This window comes from Peromyscus leucopus, chromosome 4 (assembly GCF_004664715.2).
Source record: "Peromyscus leucopus breed LL Stock chromosome 4, UCI_PerLeu_2.1, whole genome shotgun sequence".
Lineage (NCBI taxonomy): Eukaryota > Metazoa > Chordata > Mammalia > Rodentia > Cricetidae > Peromyscus > Peromyscus leucopus.
The window spans coordinates 118,943,297-118,965,546 of NC_051066.1; the positions used below are offsets into that span (position 1 = coordinate 118,943,297).

The 22,250-nt window shown below is 40.5% G+C and overlaps 1 protein-coding gene across 3 annotated transcripts in view; it reads right to left on the reverse strand.

Annotated features, from left to right (window-relative positions):
• Positions 1 to 22,250, reverse strand: part of Kif16b (kinesin family member 16B) — a 282,143-nt gene that overhangs the window by 47,401 nt on the left and 212,492 nt on the right. For all 3 annotated transcript variants that reach the window (XM_028884430.2, XM_037205261.1, XM_028884429.2), the window contains one exon: positions 13,946 to 14,035. In XM_028884430.2, the coding sequence (XP_028740263.1) occupies positions 13,946 to 14,035 (90 nt within the window). The remainder of the gene's footprint in view (positions 1 to 13,945; positions 14,036 to 22,250) is intronic.

Below are 22,250 nucleotides of genomic sequence, written 5' to 3' on the forward strand. Positions count from 1 at the left end.
ACAGCTGGAGGTATCTGAAGTGCAATACAAGAAAAATAATAGCACTGGTCTAGAATCAAGAATATAACAATTCAATAATTGATTACATAAGTCAAAAGGGAAGAACAGATAAGTAAGTTCTCCTGCAGAATTCCACATGATTTGTGAAGAGGCAGGAAGCTCGGGGAAGTGCAGTCTCTCCATTCCTAGGACACACACTGGCTGCATGGTGACAAGATCCAAAGAGCAATGTAGAAAGGCGTGTAGTCGGGCCTGCAGGGCAAGAAACTTTAAGTGGAGAGACCTTAGCCAAGTGATCAGGTCAATGTCAACAGTAATGCTCAGACTGACAGGAAGTGATGCCGTGAGACTTCACTCCTGTCACCTGCTTCTCCCCAACCTATAATCCTCAGTCAATCACGAGAAAACATGACAGAAATCTCAACTGAGAATCTTCTGTAAAATTCCTGACCAGTGTTGAAGCCATTATCTGGAATGGCAAGTACTGGAAATTGTCACAGCAGGAGATGTTAGGGAACAAGGAGTAAATGCAGTATGGTATCTTAGACGGGATCCTAAGAGGGAAAAGCACTCTGTACCCTGTGGCCAACAACAGAGCACTCATGCTGGCTAGTGGTGCCAACTGTGCTACCCTAATGGGGAGAGGTTAAAGAGGGGAACCAGTAAGGTATTTGTGAACCCCTCTATACTATCATCACCACTGTTTCCTGTCTTCTAAACCTTCCACAGTGAGGCTTATGGTTTCTGATCCTGTATGGAAGAAATTTGGAAAGCAACACTCCATATCCACATAGGAAAAATGCCAAACCAGGAAATCAACAAGCCTTCTTAGATCTAGCAGAGAAGTAAAGTCACATGTCATGTCACTGACCCCAAACTGGACAGATGGACGCTGGAGTCTTAAACTCTGACAGGAGCGCTGTAGGCTCAGCACAGCCTTGAACGACCGCTAGAAGGTCTGAGCAAGGCTAGTTTTAGGGGTCAGGTCTCAATGCCTTTAAGTTCTAGGATCTCAACTAGCATTGCACTGTTAAGGAAGGAAAGAAAAAAATCCCCCTAGTTTGTGGCAGGGGGCAAGAAGCCATTGGGAGGCTTCTTCACAGGCAAGAAGGAAGGTGAAAGCCATCAAAGCAGAACTTCACAAACACACCCAATAGCAACACCTAGCCAGGAACCAGCCTAAGGAAGATCTCAAAAGTAGGAAACCAAGATAAACGACATGTGATTTACAAATGGGTCATTACAAATGAATGTGAATTTCATATTCTGACAATCTAGAAATAGTAACTTTCAAAACTGGGAGGTGGGCATAAATAAATTATATGTATTTTAGGACAGTCAGTAGATAATTTGCAGATAGAAACACAATACTTGAAAACTAGTGGCTGTAACACTAATTCTGTAATAATCTTTTTTCTTGAAGTCACATTTTTTAGAGGACGTAATCTCGCAGTAGAGACACTAAAATTCAGCCACTTCTTCAGTTTGCTTTCTTTCCTTCCACTTTTGCTAAATGCAAGTCAAATTCAACTGAAGGCTTGTCCTCAAGACAGCACATCTAGAATGAACACACTGTTTCAAAGCTGCTTCAGCCTTGTGCTCTGTTCTCTTTAATTCCTTCTTATCAGTCTATGTATCCATCCCATTATTTATGCCTATACATATTGACAACAAAATTGCATTCACTCAGCAGGAACATTCATTGTACTTAGAGAAAGACTGGGTAACTGTCGTTCTCTGTTTCTTATATTGTGTACAATATTTATAAATGAGCATGCATCATTTTTATAGAAACAATAAAAATAATTATTGTTTCTATAAGTTTAATGGAATAGTTAAATGAACATCATACATCTTTTTGTTTTAATAACCTGTGATTTAGGGTGACTAGATTACAGGTTATACAATGGAGAGTGACATGTAGAACACTCTTAGTTCCTGGTTTCATCATCTGTCCAGTGAAGGACCTGAGCAGGGATGTTTATGTTGCCTCTCAGCTGAAACCTTATAACTCGGGTTCTGCTGATTAAAATTTCTCTACACTGAGCTACAAGTGGCACTTCAGACATGTAGAGAGGGTTTACCTATTATCTTGGCTATACTATATTGCTCTCCAGGAGTGCATCTTACTTCCTTTAAAACCTTCACAGCATTCTCATTTGAAGTGAGACTCAGATGTGAGGGAGAATGAAGCACAATGTAATAACAGAACATTTTTTTTTTTTTTTGCAATGTTATAGAACAGGAAAAAGGACAGGCACAAATGGGGACTCAGTATTCATGAGAAACCCCTCAAAATGACATCTTTTCCTGTTATAGCCATTATCCTCCAAGCAAGAGTGGGAAATTATGTGAAGGCATTTGAGCTCTTCTGGGAAAACTGTATATTAAAGTTAAAAATGATGACTGAGGTCAAATAAATTGGGTGTTTGTGGGCGATATGATAGGCCTAGAGAGTGCTGGAAGAAATTTTAACAACAGCTCTATGGCCTACTTTGCATAATTATGAAATTTGATTATGCAGAGCAAAACACTAGAAACAAACAGATGAGGATTAAAATAGCACATTTTTTTTTTTTTTGGTCTAAGAAAAACATTAACAACAAACTTGCTCTGCAATTCAGTAAATAAATCATTCTAGAGACAAAAGGACAAAAATTAGGAAAATGAAATCAATATACTGAGGTCTACTGATTTCCCATGGAATTTGTCTTTTTCTTAGTACATGTGGAATCCCCAAAGCAAGTAATTAGCTTTATTCTGGATGGGCAACCAACATGACTGTAAGTGTCAGGTTAAAACAGAGCTGTATGAAGAACTTTCACAGGAGTGAAATGATTAATAGGCACCCAAAACTAGCACAGATATTTTATATAGTTATGTAACTACAGTTTGGAGACCAGAAACATTAAGGATCTATTTATTCATCTACCAAGTACCTATACCTATATGCATATGTGTACATATTAGAAATAAAGCCAGGATTCTGTCTGTTACACTGTGATCTTTCTTATGGATCAGAGTGAAAATTTCATTTATATGCTGGCTTTAACTTTTCTCTTTCTGCTTCCCAGTGAACAGACCTAGTTCAATTTTCTTCAGAGTCATCAAGCTCAGACTCTGGCTTCAATGTTTATTACATCATGATAAGACAGGTCAGCCAGCCTGCTGCCATCAGAAAGGCAAGCTAAATGTAATAGAAAAGTCTGCTTCCATTAAAAGCTTTTCCCTCTTGGCCAAGTCCATCGTTCAGGTTGGGAGGTCTAGGCAGTATTGGAGGCGACAAGACAGTGAAGGGTTTGATAAGTGGCATTGTTATTACTTTAGATAGAAATAACATTAACCTTAAAATGTAGAAAATAAGTAATGGAAAGCCCTGCTTACGTTTTATGATTTTTAACAATAAAACTAAACAACAACAACAACAAAAAAAAAACAGTAAAACTAAATTTAAAACTGAATGCAGATAAAACTAATCACTAAAGGAAAACTGAGTCCTAAGAAAGTCGTGGAGTCTTTACTAATACAAGGAAATCATGTGAATTCTGTGAATATGTGTACTGCCATTCCTCATTTACTGTTCAGTGACACTTAGCTACCCACCCACCATTCAAGTTTTAAAGATAGAACATGCCCTCTCATTGGTGAAGTTAACTCCAGCCTGCCTTTTGCAAGAAGACATACCCACACGTAACCAGCAGCTTTTGAAACAGCCATACCCTGCAGGATTTTGGCTGTAAATTTCAGCTGCCCCAGTTTTTGAGAAATGCAAATAAAGAAAACTCATCAAAAGGTTGCCATAATTCTCTCAGCTGACTAGATGGAAGCATTTTTGACTACTCAAAATTAATAGCAGCTCCCAAGGCCTTATAAGAACAGCTGTCATTGAGAAATACACTCACAAACAAATAAGCAATTCTCTCCCTAGTTTTATTTGTTAGTGGTATGAAGCATCGGCCCTTCAGGAGCACTCAGCCACCTGCAGACCTTTGATGGGGTGACCTGTACCCTCTGCACACAAGATTTATGTGCACTTAACCCGTGCCCTCTCAGTCTGGCACATACTGGACTCTACTGAAACGCCCACCTAAGGAAAAGCAAGGCAGGACTCCATGGGGTGGGTCAGCCAGCAAACAATTCCAAATAGGATAAATCACTAACAGAAACTTCTATTCTTTCTGACCAAAATGCTACAACACTGAGACATTTTTTGGTATAAAATCAGGCTTGGAAATGCAGATAGGGCTGCATGTCTTCTAGCTATATTTGGTATAGAGATTAATTTTCCCACACACAGTCTCACTCTTCCCAATGCTAGTGTCAATTTCATTCAGGCGTGAACCAGTGAAGACAGATCTGATAACATTCATGTATGTTGCAATAATTTTTGAAAGTAAGAAATATAGTCAGATCTGTGAATATTAAATACTGCATTTTCTAGAATAAATAAGAAGTCGAATTAACTTCAATGCTTGTATTTCCCAGCTCTTGCTATGATGTTAATTGTCTCTTTCCAGGACTGCAACAGGCTAGAACTTGTCACTGTAATGACATTCAAAAGAAGGACACAATTTCTGGTTATCTAAGTTAGTATCCATAGGGAGTTGCAATGAGCAAATTTTTAAAGAGAATAGATTTTGTGACATCTGGACTCATCTACAGCATTCGGCAAATGTTCTCTTCTACAGTAAACACAGTCATGGAGAGGGAGGCTCACAAAGAACATGGGACCAGCAGTCAGCAGACACGAACCATGTTCATTTCAAGTTTTTCATATGACACTGAACAGACTTCTCTCTAGGTCTTTGGCTTCTTATTTCTGAAATGAAAAGCTGGGCTGCTCTGTCATGAAGGCTCCTTCAAATGTGAATTCCATATCTGCAAATAGTTTCTAGCTGCTACCTAACTACCTTTCCTTGCTACAGAAGATGGGAAAATGCAAGTCCTTATCTCTGGTGACTCAAGACTTCTTCATTGTTCATGCCTTGGCCTGTCTCTGTTGTTAATGTTGAGACTATTCAGGACTATTTCTCACTGGCTATCAGTGTTTAGATTTAGAGACCTATGATTAAAAAAAAAAAAATCAACTAGTGCTTGCCTGATGAATGCAAAGGGAAAAAAAAAACAGGCAATATCTTAATTAGTGGTCCAGAAAGCACCATTGAGGGGAGGCATTCCATCACTACACACTCCTGGAGCCAACATAAAATTTATAAAATTGAGATTTCCTAGTCTACAGTCTCTTTTCCTTCCAGGTAATTCAGTTAGTCTTTGTTTCTCTATTCAGCCCTGAAAGAAGTGAATTTAACACCATCTATATCCACCAAGAAGAGAGAACAGTTGGTGTAAACCGTTGGTGAGTTACCTGGGTTTCGATGATAACATACTAGGTCAGAAAGGTGGCTGCCTTCTATTTTTGTCTACATAGCTATTTACTATTTAAAAATTCAAGGAGGCCAAGAGCTTTGTAAAACTGAATTTATTGAAAGCTTACTGGATGTTCCTGTGGTTACAGTTGGTAGCACTATAATTTGGGAAGTGAGTACATCTGCAATTTTTTTATATTAAATTTGGAATGCTGGATATAAACCTATTTAGAATGCATTGCAGTGATAGATGGTAAATAGCTCTCCAGCACAAATATGAGGCCAATATCTAGTTTCTTTTCTCATCTTTATTTGGTGCTGCTTTGGGAAAATTACTTGGAAAATAAAGGTGAGAAATGGTTCTATAAGCACAAACTGAAAGTCCACATACAAATAAAATAACCTCTTGTCTAACTGTTTTCTTCCTTCCCACCGGTACTCACTGGGCACCCAGAGAACAGCAGATGGGACACAAAACAATTTCTGTAACATAGTAACCTACCGGTTTTACTTAAACAGCCTAAAAATATTTTTTTCTTACTCAGCTTTGTAAAGAGAAAGGAGCTTCTTTGAGGATGTATGTGAGAGAGAAGGATTGTGTTTGACACTCAGAACTTCTGTGACTCACTGATCTTCAAGAGTGAGTTAGTTATGGTTTGTAAAGAGGGACAGCCTGACCTATTCTGTGTAACTTATTTTCACCAGGAACAGACAGTAGAAGTTCCCTTAGTATTTACTTTGTGTGTGTGTGTGTGTGTGTGTGTGTGTGTGTGTGTGTGTGTAATTTTATTTACTTTTTATGTAAGGGTATGTTGTGTGCACATATGTCTGAGTACCATGTACATGACTAGTGCCCACTGAGGCAAAAAGAGGGCATTGGGTCCTCTGGGACTGGAGCTAAGGATGGTTATGAGCTACCAGGTGGGTGCTGGGAATTGAACCTGGCTCTCTGGAAGAGCAGTCAGTGCTCTTGACTGCTTAGCCACCACTTCAGCTGCTCGACTATGTCTAACATTCATTGCTCATTCTTTTGCCTGTGGGCAGCACAACACAAACTGGCTTTAGAATTATTTCTAGCCAAGAACGTTACACAATAGTCTTCCATCAATTGTAATGCTTAACTGCTTTCATTGTAAGTTTACCCTGAGTTATGACACACACCTTAGTCTCTGCCTGCTGCTGTAGGAAACTACCTTAGTCAGGTAAGTTCTGCAGACTCTACTTCTGGAGATAGAGAAACTCAAGACTAACATGAAGCAAATCTGCTGTCTGGTGAGGGCCTGTTCATCACAAACGCCATCTTTGTTGCCCTCCTCTGGTTGCAGAGAGGGGCTAAGCAACCTTGGGATCCATTTATTAGAGCATTAATTACTTTCAACTGAATTTCACCTTCATGACATAAATCACCTCCCACAGATCCCTCTATAATATCAATAAATATGGGATAAATCTCACACATGAATATTGAAGGGCACAAATATTCAGTATGAGGCAGTTCCCTGAAGGCCTGGACACTCTGAAGGGAGAGCTGTTTGGTAAGTGAATTAAAACAAAGACCATTAGAACGCTGGGCAGCAGTTCTCCATGGCTCTCAGGATTATGGATTTCTGGTCTATAAAAAAGTGTTTGGCCAGGTGGTAGTGGCTAATGCCTTTAATCCCAGTACTCGTAAGGCAGAGGCAGGCGGATCAACGTGAGTACGAGGCCAGCCTGGGCTACAGAGTGAGTTCCAGGAAATCCTCCAAAGCTACACAGAGAAACTATGTCTCAAAACAAAAAAGTGTTTGTTAAACAGAATCAGAGCCTAGGACAGTTGTGCACAAAGGAAGGATGGGCTCATGATAGGCCTTTGCTATTCATTCCAATAGAAGAAAAGTGGTGTGCCTTTAAATGTTTGTCTTTTTCCTTTTAGCTTCTTCCTGAACATGGTTCTTGGACTCAGACTGCATTAGGACCCATCAGTACCCACCAGACTCTGATTGTGTCAGGGCCCATCAGTGAACAGCAGATCTGGCTTGCATCAAGACCATCAGTGCACATCCTGGACTCTAGACAGAAACAGTAAGTCTACCTCCTCAGAGGAGAGAGAGGACACATAAAGGGAGCTTTGCTCTGGAGAACACAACTTGGCTGATATTTGAAAGACATACTGATTTTAGTAAAGGAAAAGAACATGATTTTCATACATACACAAAAAGAACACTGTAAATGATTTGTGTGGTGGAACCTGAAAGACATGCATCTGGCAGATGCTGCAGTATCCTTCAGAGCTGCCTACAGTCTACGGGAGACTGCCACCACCTCTTACAGACTAGCTGTGGCATTATCATTTTACAGATGTAGAATCTAAAAACATGGGGTTTAATTTGATTAAGATTCTGTACAAGGTCAATGGGAGAAGCAGGAAATGAAAACCAGAAGGAACTGTTGGTCTGTATAATACTCATCAGTACACCATGGAGAAAAATTAATTCAAAACAAATGGGCCAACCTATGTGGAATCTGGAAGAAACTGCTAATATTTTTAAAAAAAAAAACCTTAAAAACAAAATGACAATTTTACAATCTCCAAATAATGCAACATCTTCAGCAGGAAAAAAGCCCACTTGTTCTGAGGGAAATAGGAACTACCTGGTGTCTGTTGTATGACTATGTGCTACTGGGTGATGGTGGCACACACCTTTAATCCTAGCACTCAAGAGGCAGAGGCAGTTGGATCTTTGTGAGTTCAAGGCCAGCCTGGTATATAAAGTGAGTTCCAGGACAGGAACTCTGCTATAGAGAAACCCTGTCTGGAAAAACCTAAATAAATAAACAACTGGGAAAGAACTCAAGTTCCATTTTTTTCTCCTTTGGAAAGTTTGTATTGTCACTGTCCTCTAAGAAAAGGCCTAAAGTTTTGTTTTTTGTCCTCACCTTTAACCCCTCCATTTCTTGGCTTATTGAACCGAGTGGCTTAATTGGGTAAGTTATTTTGCCATAAAAACCCCTGGTTCCTTCTGCTTTGTTGGAGACATGTCAGACTTCTAGTGGTCAATAGCTCCTTATTGTTGTCATTGGCTTACCCCTGTGGGGTCTTAGGTGATCAGGATGTGGCTCTCCTTAAAGAAACATTACAATATGTAATTGATCACAGGAATGGGGCTATGTGAGGAGAAGAGATGAATGATGATGTTTAAGGAGTTCTAAAATGTTCTCTCAGGGGGATAGTTTTTGGGGTTCTCATCCTACCTGAGTTCAGCATAGTCTTTCTTGATTTTATATTTGCATAGGTTAACTGTTTAAGGACAACTGAGCAATTATGAAACGTCTCCAGAGAAAAAGTTTTGCAAGTGGATCTGAAGACACACAGATATGCTCATGAATGTCCAGAGAAGACCCCCAGCAGGAAAAAACCTGGAAACCGGCCTAATGCCCTACAGAATTCTGGAAATCTGAAAAGCTGCTAAGCCAACTTAGTTACTATGTAATACTGCCCATGGTAAAAATGACGTTCTCCTCCCTCACTCCCAATAAGGTATTTCGGGACAAGATGAACAACAGCTATCCAACTAGGAAGCCACAGCTTTCTCGCTGTACTAGGTGAATCTACCCACATGTCTGTTGTTGGGGCTATGGAATTCTGCCTGTGGAGACAATGGCTCCACTGTAGCATGGGATCCTAGGCCAGAGATACCACTGCCTGTGGTGGCCTCATCTCCCAAGTATGTAGGCCATTCCCTGTAAGATGTGAGGCAAAGGGAACAGCTACCAGACAGCCTCATGGACCGACTGCTGTAGACTGCTGGAGGCTCTCACCTAGCTTCTGCCCTGAGGGTCAATGGGAGTTAGGGAGGCTGGGGCCCTAATGCTGTGTAGAGCCCCCCTGAAGCCTGTTAAACCTAAAGCTATAGATGGACTCAAGGGGAACCAGATAGATACTGCAAATAGATACCTCTGAGGCTTAGATTAAGACAAACTTCAGAGGAGACTGGGTATATTTACCAGGTACAATGTTGCACACCTTTAATTCCAGAACTTGGGAGACAGAGGCAGACAGATCTCCCTTGAGTTTAGGCCACCTATGTACATAGTAAATTCCATGCCAGCCACAGTAAGGAAATCCTAAATCTCCACCTCTACCAACAACAAGACAAACTTCAGCATACCTTCCTCAACCTTTAAGCATGGGCTTAGGATCTATTTGAAGCCTGAAAAGGATCACTGAAACAACATCATCAAAATCTCCATAAAAGGAACTGTCACATCCAACTATTTTAGAGTCTGTCCTCAAGAGAACATACTCCAGAAGGGAATGTGAAAGAACAGGATGTAATTTTAGACAAAGTTCCAAAAGATTACAGGCTGTAACTAAAACTGAAGTTTTAAGGTGTCAAAAGATTATCTTAGCGAGCATAATATAGATTCTGTATATTTTGAATTCCACTGTGCTTTTCAACTTTCTTCCAACTCGATCAAAAAGTTGGAGCCTTGTAATGAGTAAACTTAGTGCATGTACATCATTCTAAAACGTTATCATTGAGCACTGTTACTCATGCAATGAAGACAAGAATACTTTCTAACTCCACAGAAAGAAGGAGTCCAATGTGGTGACAGAGTGGGGTAAAGACAGTGCATTCTCACACGTCTATGAAACAGGTGTCCAGAAGGAGAATCCCAGGTACTTGCATAGATCTTCTGGCTTACCAGAGGAAGCCATGTTAAAGCCATGTGTCAGATATGGCGGTTTCAGGCCAGAGCATTTGGTATTAGAAGATGAGGATTAATGTTATAGACAGAGATGAAGCAATATGAAGCCTAGTGACAGAAATAATATTTGACAAGAACCCAGCAAATAGCACTAATCCTGAGACACAAATGACACTAAAGGAATAAGATGACATGAAGCTGAGCCACACAAAAGAAATCCAAACTTACTGGAGGGTTCAGAGCGGACAGTTAACTCAATCCTGAAGCTCCATCTTGAAATGTTAAATGGAAACTACTGCTCCAATATAGACCAATATAGAATAGAATAAGGTGCCGTAAGAATTGAAAATGTCATGTGATTCTTTTAAATTCCAGATTTTAACAGTGTTAGTTTAGAAACAGGAGAAGAAGATGAGTATAGTGGTGTATGGTCAACCAGGGCTACATAGTGAGACTTTATTACACACACACACAAGTCACCAATGAGAGAAAGCAAACAAGGAAAAAAAAATAGGAAACGAAATCAAAGTGCCTGGCTTACTACTCTGGCTCTGACTCCCCATAACAGGAAGCAAGTGATTCCTGTCACCCAGGAACACATTGGGTGCACAGTGCAGTCGGACAGAGAGCAACCAGAGATGCAAAGCACTATACCAGGCCCACATGGGTGAGCACTTACATGATGCCAAGTTGTGGCAGCTGAAAGGCACAATGGCACCACCAAGGCTTCCCTCCCCGCATGCCATGTTTGCCAGTCTCAGACCACTGCCCCTGTTATCCGTTCTCTTTGAAATGCATTCACACATGCTGGGGTCCTCCTTCATAACTAAAGTATTTCGACTTCGGGATAAAGTAATTATAAACTACAAAAATGAACTCAATATGGAAAAGCAATTTCTCTTCTCACTTATCATCTCAATCCTGAGGCTATGTTTAGGAAGGAGCTCCTATGAGCACAAGTCAGGAATTTAATGGTCTGAATGCTGACTTACATCAGCAATTCAAACAGAAGTAAAGGGAATGTTTTCACTATTGTGGATCTAAATGCCGACTTTTACTTTAGAAATTCATATAGCTTCCTGTACAAACGGAAGACTTACCCTTAATCTTCCTTGACATTTCCACTGGGTATTTAAGAACATCTTCAAATTTAATCTATAAAATATAAATCTGGATTTGAGCTCTCCCATTCTAGAACCCATGCTCCCTATGAGTGTTAAAATGACCTTCAGACAGTGACACTGGGTGACTGTTGCCTTGTTTCACTGATCCATGGCTTCTTACAATTAAGAATACAGCTCAGTACCCTAAGTGATCACGATGATGCCAACTTCTGCCCTCATCCTCAGCCACATGTGCCATTTACCACACACCTTTTGTTCTTGGATCATATCCAACTTAGTCCCACTCCAGGACCTCTGTATCTTCTGTTTTCCTTGATTTAAGATGTGCTCAGTTCTAGACACCCATGCTGGTCTTCTTCACAATATTCAGACCTCAGCTTCTGTCTCTTTGAGTCTTGCCTAGCTTTCCTGGTTATAAACGAGCCAACTGCCTAGCTCTTATGCCACAGTACTGGTGTCCTGTTTTATTTACTCTGTGGAACTTCACATTATCACAAAGTGCCTAAGGGATCTGTTTATTGCTAATCCTTTCTAATTCAAGAGAAGCCAGGATGTCACTGTCTTATTCTCAGCTATTCACAATAGAGTTTCTAAATACAGATCTATGAATGAAGAGGCTAATGAACAAGTAAAGCCAGTTTGGTTTTCTTCATTTGAAGACAATATAATATGTCAACTTGTTTGTATACACATCCTCCTCCACAGAAAGGTTTTTACATATAACAGTTTCTATTCAAATCTCCTTCCTGGCATCAGGCAACCCCTGATCTAAGAATCTCTATCCTGCCAAGCCCAGGTAAGCTTTCTTTTGTCATATCTTTACAGATGATTCTGCTGTGGAATTTCTTTAAAATAAAAGCACACCAACAGAGATGTACACAAGTCCCTTTTAAAAATCTCGTGAATCTCTCTCCACTCAACTTGAATTCTATCTTGACAAAGATCACAAACTTGAGAAGGTTTTTCATCAGCATACCATGTACCTTCTGTCCCCACTACTCGTCACTGGTATTCTTCATAAGAGGCAGAAGATTTAATTAAAATGCCACCTACAACACAGCCTTCCTCAAGACAATCAGTTATTATCTTTCCTTGTTTACAGTCTGTCTCTCTCCATAAGAATTTAAAATATGTAAGAGAAAAGATTTTTGCTCTTGTCCACTATAATACAGGAAGCTAGAGGACTGAATATACAGAATGAGTTTAACTAATTAAAGAACTGTAATAAAATAAGCATGGAATAAATGGCATGCACATGTGCATGCAGTTTATATCTTTTGTTTCAAATACAACACCTTCTATTTACTACTCTAGCACTTACTAGTGACATTAATAATATATGCAAAATTCTACTCATTATTAAAGAACTGATGTAGTAACTCATAACCAGAAAGCTAATGAGCTGCAAGGTTCACTTTAAAATCAAGCTGCTTTGTGTATTTAGTATGTGTACAACAATGTTCCCTTTTATTGTAAATGATAATTTGGGACATGAAGGTAAACTTCAGAAGCCAACTTCATGACTTGAACTGATATGGTTACTTCTGGAACAGAACCTTTTGAGAATACTGAACTATATAATGCACACTAGAAGCTTCTTCTTCACCAATTTCTTAAAGATGACCAGTATGGCAGCTGAATAACAGAATTTCAAAGATGGCTTGATTTTATCTGGGTTACCTTGAGTCTTCAAATCAAGCAATAATTCTATTTAAAAAATGTTTCCTTACATTTTATATTGTTATGAGAAGGCAAAAGCCACTGTACTGTTAAAGACATTGGCTTATTCATGTGACTCAAACTGGACTAAATTTTCTGACTAACGAATATTTCTAGTACACACTTGGGTTTTATAGACAGTGGTGGGAAAGTACTTAGTGAAAGTGTATGAGGTGGACAGTGATTGCTGACTGTAGTCATCCCAACCCTACCTTTCTACAGAGCTGAACCTCCACACAGCTTCTGTGGCTGAAGTAAAATCACTGGGAACACCTGGGAATGCAGTTTGGACTAGCAACATTTTTCTTCACTTATTTTAAAATCCAGCATTTGTCCAAAAGAGACTATTGATGTATCTGTACACTCTGGGTATCCAATCTATGCAATACTTTCTTGCTTCTAGATAATTTCATGTTACTATTTATCTTTCTCTTCATTGTGTGATGGCAAACTGAATCTCATGGCTTGATTTCTCAGTAAGTAGAGGTCTAAACAGGAATGGAGTGTTTAAGAGAAAAAGCAGTAAATCCATCCTAACATCCTAACAAATGTATCACTATTTCATTTTAGTAGTTTGTTTTGTTTTGTTGTTTTTGGAGATGGGTTTCTCTGCGTAGTAGCCCTGGCTATCCTGGAACTTGCTTTGTGGACAAAGATGGCCTCAAATTCAGAGATTCACCTGCCTCTGCCTCCAGAGTGCTGGGATTAAAGGCGTGTGCCACCATGCCTGGCTCATTTTAGTAGATCTTATTGTTCAAAAGTTATAATTAAAACACCTCAAATTAACTGTAAATTTATGTAAAGGATGGACTTCAGTTACTGTACTATTTTCAAAATCTGTGTTCAGAAAATCTTTCAGTTTTGTACAGCAGAAATGGAATAAGGACAAAATGAAGTCGGCAAGTTTGACAGATGAGGAACTGAAATAAAAGTTGGTGATAGGATCTAGTGTTGGGAGAGAGAGAGGGAGGACGCTGCTAATGCAGTCAACTGACGTCCTTTATAAACTGAGTGCTCGTAATTGAAAATAATGATTTCACAACTCACCTCCGCATACTTTAGCTTCAATGTTTTATGCATTTCTCGAAAACGACTGTAACGCCTGAATACAGTCCATGTCTCATCTAGGACAGAAATCTATTAGCAAGGAAGCAAAAACAAGTTAGCATTAATTACAAGAAAAAAGTAACTAAACTTTTAAAAACATAATTTAAAAATTAAATTAAAAGTGATTAGCATGTAAAATATCTCCACAATTGAAAACATTAATCTAGCTGCATAAATATAATTTATAAATAGTAACGGTGTCCTATTAAACATGCATCTTCTGTTCCCATGTCTTCTTATCTGTATTATTATAAGTGCACCTATGTAAAACTAGGGGCAGAAGACCACCTCTTAAGTGGTCACAAGAACGTTCCTTAATGTACTGATGAGATGGCTCAGAGGTAAAGGAACCTGCCCCCAAGTCTCAAGACCCGAGTTCTAAACCCAGGACTCACACAATAAAAGAAGAGATCTGACTCCTGAATGTTGTCTTTTGACCTCTAAATGCATGCCATGGAACACACCACACCACACCACACCACACCACACCACACACACACACACACACCACACACACAACACACACACACACCTAAGAGAAATAAAAAAAAATTACCAGAATAAAAAAATGTCCCTTAATTCTCTATCTGGCTGGTAGAATCCCAGATGGGTACCCTTTTGGGTACAGCAATGTGTCCCATGTCAAATGTCTAGTGTGGGTCACCAGAGGTCACCAGAGTAGACAGGAAGGAAAGACCAGAGGAGGATCAGAGATAAAAGGAGGAATAGAAGAAGAAAACAGGACAAAAAGAATTAAGGAAAATATTTCATTGCGTTTGTGATCACTACCTCAAATATACAACAGTGGGTTTTGCATTTCTCTAGGTTTACCTGGCTTCCTAGGGTAACGCAAGCACCAGGAGCTGGTGATCCTTGGCAGACCCTACAATCACACTGGAGCACCACCATGAACCTCACTTCTCTGCTTCTCAGCTTCTCAGCTTCTCAGCTCTACTTGCCACTGTTCTGAGCTCCAGACCATAAACCCAGCAGAGAGACAACTTTCTCTGGATGTTACATAGGCATTTCCAACTTGACACTGGGGCACACCCAACTCACCCAGCCAACTGGAGGGACAGCAGCCATCCTCAGTTGTCCTCCTCTTAACACCCCCACAACTGAACAAGGTGTTGGGTCTTGCCAGCACTTTACTTTGCTCCTAGAAAACGACCTGATTCTGTACCTGTCACCTGCTCCCTGCATGAGTGTGCTGAAACTTTACCTTCACATTAGGTGCATTGGCAAATGAGCCTTTCTGGGGTTGGATGGGGGGGGGGCTATACAACAATGCATATTTTTATTATTATGCTCTCTGTTTTTTCATTAACATTTTAATAATGGCAGGTTTCTTCTCCTGAGTTTCTTTGAAAACAGGTATCCATAAGCAACAAGGAATTGTCACGGAAGTGGCAAGGCAGGTGCTCTGCAGCTGCAGCTGAGGCCAGTGCGCTAGGCAGGCAAGCTGGGGACCACTGCTCCTGGCAGCCAGGCTGCTGGTTTTCCTCTTCAGAGCCCTCCCCACCAGACCTTGCAGCGTCAGAGCTGAGGTACAGGGGGCAAGGCCGACACAAGCAGTAGGTCACAACAGGGTAAAACATGGCCTTAGGAAGACGGAACCAGGCACGAAGAGAGAACTAGAGCAGGGAGGAGGCCTTTCAGCTTCCCACAGGGCTGCTGGGGCGTGATGCCAGGAAAGCCAGAGCACTCCTACAAATACACACTGTGTGAGCAGGAAGATATGTCTCAGAGGTGAGGGGAGGTGCTACTTTGTCGGGATGAGAAAGACACTGAAGGAAGTTTAAGATTTGCCCATAATTTAGAGTCCAATGCCTCCCTCACAGAAAACCATTCACTGGACTGCTTGGACCCATGGTGGAGCTCCCATAGAATCTCTTAGGACTTTAGAATACAGTAGGAACAGCTGTCTCCTCTGTTCTGCCTGAATGGGACTCCTCCTGCAGAATCACAGCCCTAACAGTCTGTGCAAATAGAAGTCACCAGAAGAACACACTACTAACACTCTTGCTGGGCTCTGCTGCTCTGCACCATGTGCCCTGAGCCTCACCTGTCCCCACCCTAGGCAGAAAACACATCGGAGCTCCAGTTCAATCCAACTCTCTAGAGCAGCAAGCTGCTTCCCGAGAAACACGTCCACCTCCTCTCTAACACGCCAATGTATTTTCTCTGCTACCTTATCCGCACAATCATCTAGACAGATTATCCATCACTCTGCCATCCTAAACTCCCACTTTACCTCCCCTTTCTTTCCAGCTGGCCTTCCATGCTGTCCCTCCACTTAAGCAAACTACTTTTCAAAGGTTTACTTATGATATCAATTTATTTCTTCTTGTTTTCTCCTGAATCCACACTAAAATAGCACTCCACCAAGGTCATCACCATCTCCATATTGCTAAAGCCAGGGGTTAAGTCTTGATCATGTTCTCACTTCACCTCTGAGAAGGACACTAGAAGAGCTGACTCAGTCCTCCTGGTCACATCTTCCCTTGGCTTCCAGGCTGCTACTCTTTTATCACTATGCTTTTCTTTGCTTGGATTTCTCATTCCTTGACCTCTAAACGTCAAATGCACTAGGGTTTCATCCTGGACATGTTTTATTTTCTAACTGTACTCTCTCCTTTAGTGATCTCATTGCTCAAATTTATATGCTGGGACTCCCTGGATGTGCATTTCTCTCTGTTAAACCTAGAGTCACATTATCCTACTGCTTATGTGGATATCCACAATGCACCTCAAACTGAACAAGGTGCATTTCCTAAAATTGATCATACTCAAACCTTGTCCTTTCGCCCATTTCAGTCACTGTCATTCCACTCATTCAATCCCAAACTATGGTGTTATCTTTAATGTCCCTTTTTCTTGCACCTTGCGTGCAGTCAATCAATAAAACCTTTATTTTAAGTTTTCAGAGTACAAATCTGGCCTTTTGTCACCAGTTCCACCGTCTCTGATTATTTTTAACAGATTTTAATGTTGGTCTTTTGATTGTACTTGCATCCCTTCTCACTGTTCCCTTCATTCTTTTGCCAAGGGGTCTTGCTAAACACTGTCAGTTGAGGCCTTTCCTTTGCTCAAACAGAACATGGCCCAAGACATCCCACTCCAAGTGCGTTCTTTACCAGACCTACAAGGGTCTCTATGCTGTCTTCTCCTTGGCTTCATCTAAAACCTCTGAGACTCCAGGCCTACGCAGAACATTTCAGCTGTATACACTGCAGGTGTGGCCTCCGGACTCTGTGTTTTGTTCTTTGAATTAGCAATCTCTGAGTACCAAGCAAACATGGTATATATTTATCTTGGTTTTGGTTTTCTACCCTCCCTCCCCCGAATGTGGGTTCCAGAAAAGCTTTTTTTAAAACTCTATTGGTTACAGCCCTTTAGAAGAGAATGTAACACACAGGAAGCATCCTAAAGAACAGCTAGAAGATCAAGCCCTAAGATAGACTTGTCTTTAATATCCTCCAGCTCTTAGTGACTTTAAAACAGAATTTATATTTTTAAAATTTCTCCAGGGAGAAAAGGCCTTTAAAAAGATCAAACAAAATTAGGGTGAGACAAACTGGACTCTGATCCTAGGGTACGTTGCCCTATACTTTCTTCCTCTGTGGCTTTTAGAGCTTGCTAACATATAAACACTGCCTAAAGTTTCTGGTGAGAGACACAGCACATCACACCCACAGCACAACTGTGGGTACCACTCTTCTTTCTCACAGCATCCCTGGGATAGTGCCTTCCTAAAGGATTCCAACTCCTCTAACTGCATACTGTAAATACTAAGACAGCTACAGTGCCACTGGGCATCAATAGGACAATGAGATGGGAGAGAAAACTATTAAGTCCCTTCCTAAGGTTGTACTTCAAAGCATTCATTTAAATCCTCTTCAGTTTTCTTGGTGTTAGTCCTGAGTGTTTATGATGGAAGTAGTGTGTTGTGGAATATTAAGATATGTTATATTTGTTTATGCTGTGGAACATTTGTTTAACGATGTAAAATTGTGTTACTTTTTTATGTTGCATTTGTTTAATTATGTGCTTGTTATAACACTTGATTGGTCTAATAAAGCACTGAATGGCCAATAGCAAGGCAGGAGAAAGCATGGGTTGTGCTAGCAGGCAGAGAGAATAAACAGAAAGAGAAAAGGAAAAGGAGAAAGAGAACAAGGAGAACACTAGGAGCCAGCCACCCATAGAGTAAGAGCAAAAGTAAGTTTACAGAAGAAAAGGAAAAAGACCAGAGGCTAAAGGTTGATGGGATAATTTAAGAAAAGCTGGCAAAAATTAAGCCAAGTTAAGGCCAGGCATTTATAAGTAAGGATAAGCCTCCATGTACTTATTTGTGAGCTGGGTGGCAGCCCCCACAAAAGAGTAAAAAGAGCAAAAAACAACCAGCTACAGTCGTGGGCTTTTATGGTGTGCATGTGCAAAGAAAGGAGTAAGCCCGTGTGGTGAGGGCCATGCTTACCTACATCTTCATATTCGTACTGGGCTTAATGAGGTCATGACGGTACCAGAGAGATCTCTGTCTATGTGCTTGTTACCCAGTGACTCCGGGATCCCTCTCACAGCAGAAATGTTACTGGAACTCAGATGCTGCAATAGTAGAGAGCTTGCCCAACATACACAATACCATTGCTTTGGTCCCTCACACCCAACAGTAACAAAAGGGGAGGGGTTGCACAGTGAAGAACATTATTGGCACATTTTGAGCAATGACTAATTTTTTTGCCTGATATCTAAGGATTTTAATAACCTGGTATACATGTGTCAATGATTGTTGTCCTCCATACTTAAGTTCGTTATCTCGAGCAGTACGAGCTGGCCATAAGCACAAGCCTCACTTAGAAACTTGTTAGAAATGTATATGGAGATGTTTCACCCCCACCTCTGCTCAGAACACAGCCACTCGGCTTCAACATCTGGCCCACAGGAGTCTGATAGAGGTAGAGTCATGCACCATCTCCCTTCCAGCACCCAAACCCTCAGCCGTGATCCAGAGCCTCTGCTAGTTACCTCTAGGGTACACATCTACCAGCAGCTTCCAGTGCTGAACAATCTTACTGCACAGAGAACTTGTCAACATAAAATACGGCATATTTATGAGGATCTTGTGAATGGCCTCATGAGTCACACATGCCTTTCCCTAAGAGGAGGATTCTTCTGAGTTTCAAAGTGGGGTTTCCACTAAAACTACTCCCTCCATAGCATCCTCTCACTCTTCCTCCCCAGAAGAATCACTTAATCTCCCCTATGGTTCTTTAACATTTAGTTCCCATCATGGTCAAAGCACACGTCACAGCTACTAATTATATAATTAATGTCATAGAGACCAATTTATGCCAATTAATTATATAACTCTCTATCCTACAAAGTTTTAAGTCTTCTAAAGAAGTAAGACATCTGCCTTTAGAAGTATTTGGGGTAAGACACAGACTCTCATTGCAAGAAACATACACAGGGCACCTTCAATTTACATGAAATTATTTTGCTTTTCAAACCAGGTGAAAACCCAGGCCTTGAAGACCGGTTAGAAGGCAGAACAGGGACTGTTGGAGCACTACCTGCGGTGGCCCTGCTCTGGTGACTTGAGGTCTATCTTACTCAGAGATTTCATTGGAATAATCACAATAGCAGGCCTTTTTATTTTTAACTGCACTGAGATTATGGTACATCCTCTGTAGTTTTCAGACACAAGTTGATAGGGAGGCATATAGAGATTTCCAAATTCTTTACCCTGAGACTTTTATCTGAACATAAGTTATTGACAAGGACAGGAAAGGGTCAAGCTTCCTATCTCATGTATTTATGACTTGCTTTGTCTAGTAATATGTAAATAAGGTGGAGACGATGATTTGGAATGACACTCATTAGCAATTGCCTCAGAAAGGAAGAAGGCCTTGTGTAACATTGTGTAGCATCTTTGCATGAACATGGTCCAAGCCCTTCTCTCTGACAGAAAGACACTATGCAGAGGGCTGGAGGCTATCTCATGTGAAGTTTGGAAACAGACACAGAGAAATGCGAAATACAAATTGAAGTCCCAGCTTGCGCTAAATTAAAACTGGGTATGGGACAGGATTTTGATCATGAGGGGAGGGACAATAGATCAGCAAAAGAGATAAGTTAGACTTAAGCAGTCAGCCAATTATTTCCCTTAGCGTTGAGAAGGCAAGGCATCATTGCTGCGCACTGCTGAGGAGCACATTGATTACTTCTCTCTCACTGAATGGTTCTGCTGACACAAACCCGTCTTTCCTGGCCGTAAAATGATCAAGTGCATCCTAAACACCATAAACATGTCCAGGAGATGGACTGCATTTACTTATAGACAATTCTCAACTGAGTGCTTCCCACAAGTTTATCTTATATACATATTTTGCTGGGTTAGGGATTGCTGATTTTAAGATATGTCATCAGTAACACTTGCTGGGGTAAAACCATCTGTGTGAGGAGCAGCATCAACAGTTTGTCATCCAAAGAAAAAGACTCTAACTAGCTCCCACTTAAATAAGTTACTTAAAATGATCTTTAATATACACATCAAACACAACACTTAAACATGCTTGTGGAGACTTTAAATACATTCCCAATATGTGGGTGTGTACAATATGAAACACTAATGCATGGGGCTTCATTAACATGTCACACCACAGAACATGAGGCCAATGAGCACTTAGCTTCTGGTCAAGATAGCCCATGCAGTATGGAAAGAAGTCACTGATTCTTATTTACATTTATTTTTTATATCATTCTTTTTATATTATTACTTCTGTTAGTGTGAGATAATACATAATAATTAATGAATAGTATACTTTATAAAAAATAAAAGTCATATGGGCTATGCCTGTTTAGTAATGTTTTTCTACTGGGTATTTGTAATTATAAATATTCATATGTGCTGAGGATGTTGCTCAGTAGTAGATCACATACATAGCATGTGCAAAGGCCCTGGGTTCCATTCCCAGAACAACAACAACAAAATTTAGGTGGTGCTATTAACTATTTTAAGCTGAAGCCAGAAAATGATAAATTCATGAAGGTCTCACTATTCCCAAGATGACAGAATCTAATTCACTAATTAGACTCAATGTCTTATGTAAAACATGAAATATATTCTGAAGGTATGGATCTGTGGAGAAATACACATCAGTGCATTAGCTTTAATTAAAATCTCTTCAGACAACTGCTACGAAGAGAACTAGCCAAGAGTGTTAACTGAAGCCAACATCCCATTAAGCACAGAAATATCCTGTTTTGAACACAGTGGCTATCCCATTCCTCTTCATATCTACCTCCAGCATTACCAAATCTGTCAGCAAGGACCAAAAGACCAATGTGTACTGATTTCCACTGGGGACAAATGGCCCTAAGATGCTGAATCTGCTGGCCATCTCCACTGCAGCCTCCTGCTGGTCTCTTCTTTAAAGAACCACTCATTCTGGAGGCCAGGGCTGGATTTGCGTCAGTTTTCCCAACCCCAGAGACCAGCACCTCAACACTTCTGGATACCTTAGCCTAATAGTGGGGCCCATCAGAATAATTCCCCACATCTGGAAGCCCATGGTGTTTCTTTTCTCTGCTTGGCACTATCACTCTACTTTGGAAATTTGTTTCCAATTACATTTTCCATGATGAGCATTTCAAATATGCTGGCTTTTCCATCCCCACAAATCACTTTTTTATGATTATCTAGAATGACTGGAGTCACTCAAGAACAATTCCCACAGCATCCTTCCAGTGTCTTTCAAAACAATACTGCTGATACTCAGTTCCAAGCCTTTCAAAACCCTTTCTGCCTTCTGTATTTACCATTCTCACAGTTGAGTCCCTCTCTAAGGTGAACCTCAAACTCTACTATATTCTATTATCAATATATCACTTGTGCTTCTCTGAGACCAATGTTCCTACTGCCCAGAACACCTTTCTTCTCCTTCCATTCATTAAATCCCTCTCAAAGGAACAACACTATGTGTCCACCCGGACAGCTCCCTGGCTCCCTTCCATGGCCTTTTATTTCTGTCATTCTATTTCTATGCATTTTTTTACCCCCCACTCAGCTGCTGCTGTGTGAATCTTTTTCATCTTTTCTGCACATCTGTTTCTTAATGTATCCAGAAGGGGTGTGTGTGTGTGTGTGTGTGTGTGTGTGTGTGTGTGTTTGTGTATAATACAAAAACCACATAGATATTTGTTAAATAATAAATGGATAATGGGGACAATTGTTTCTCCA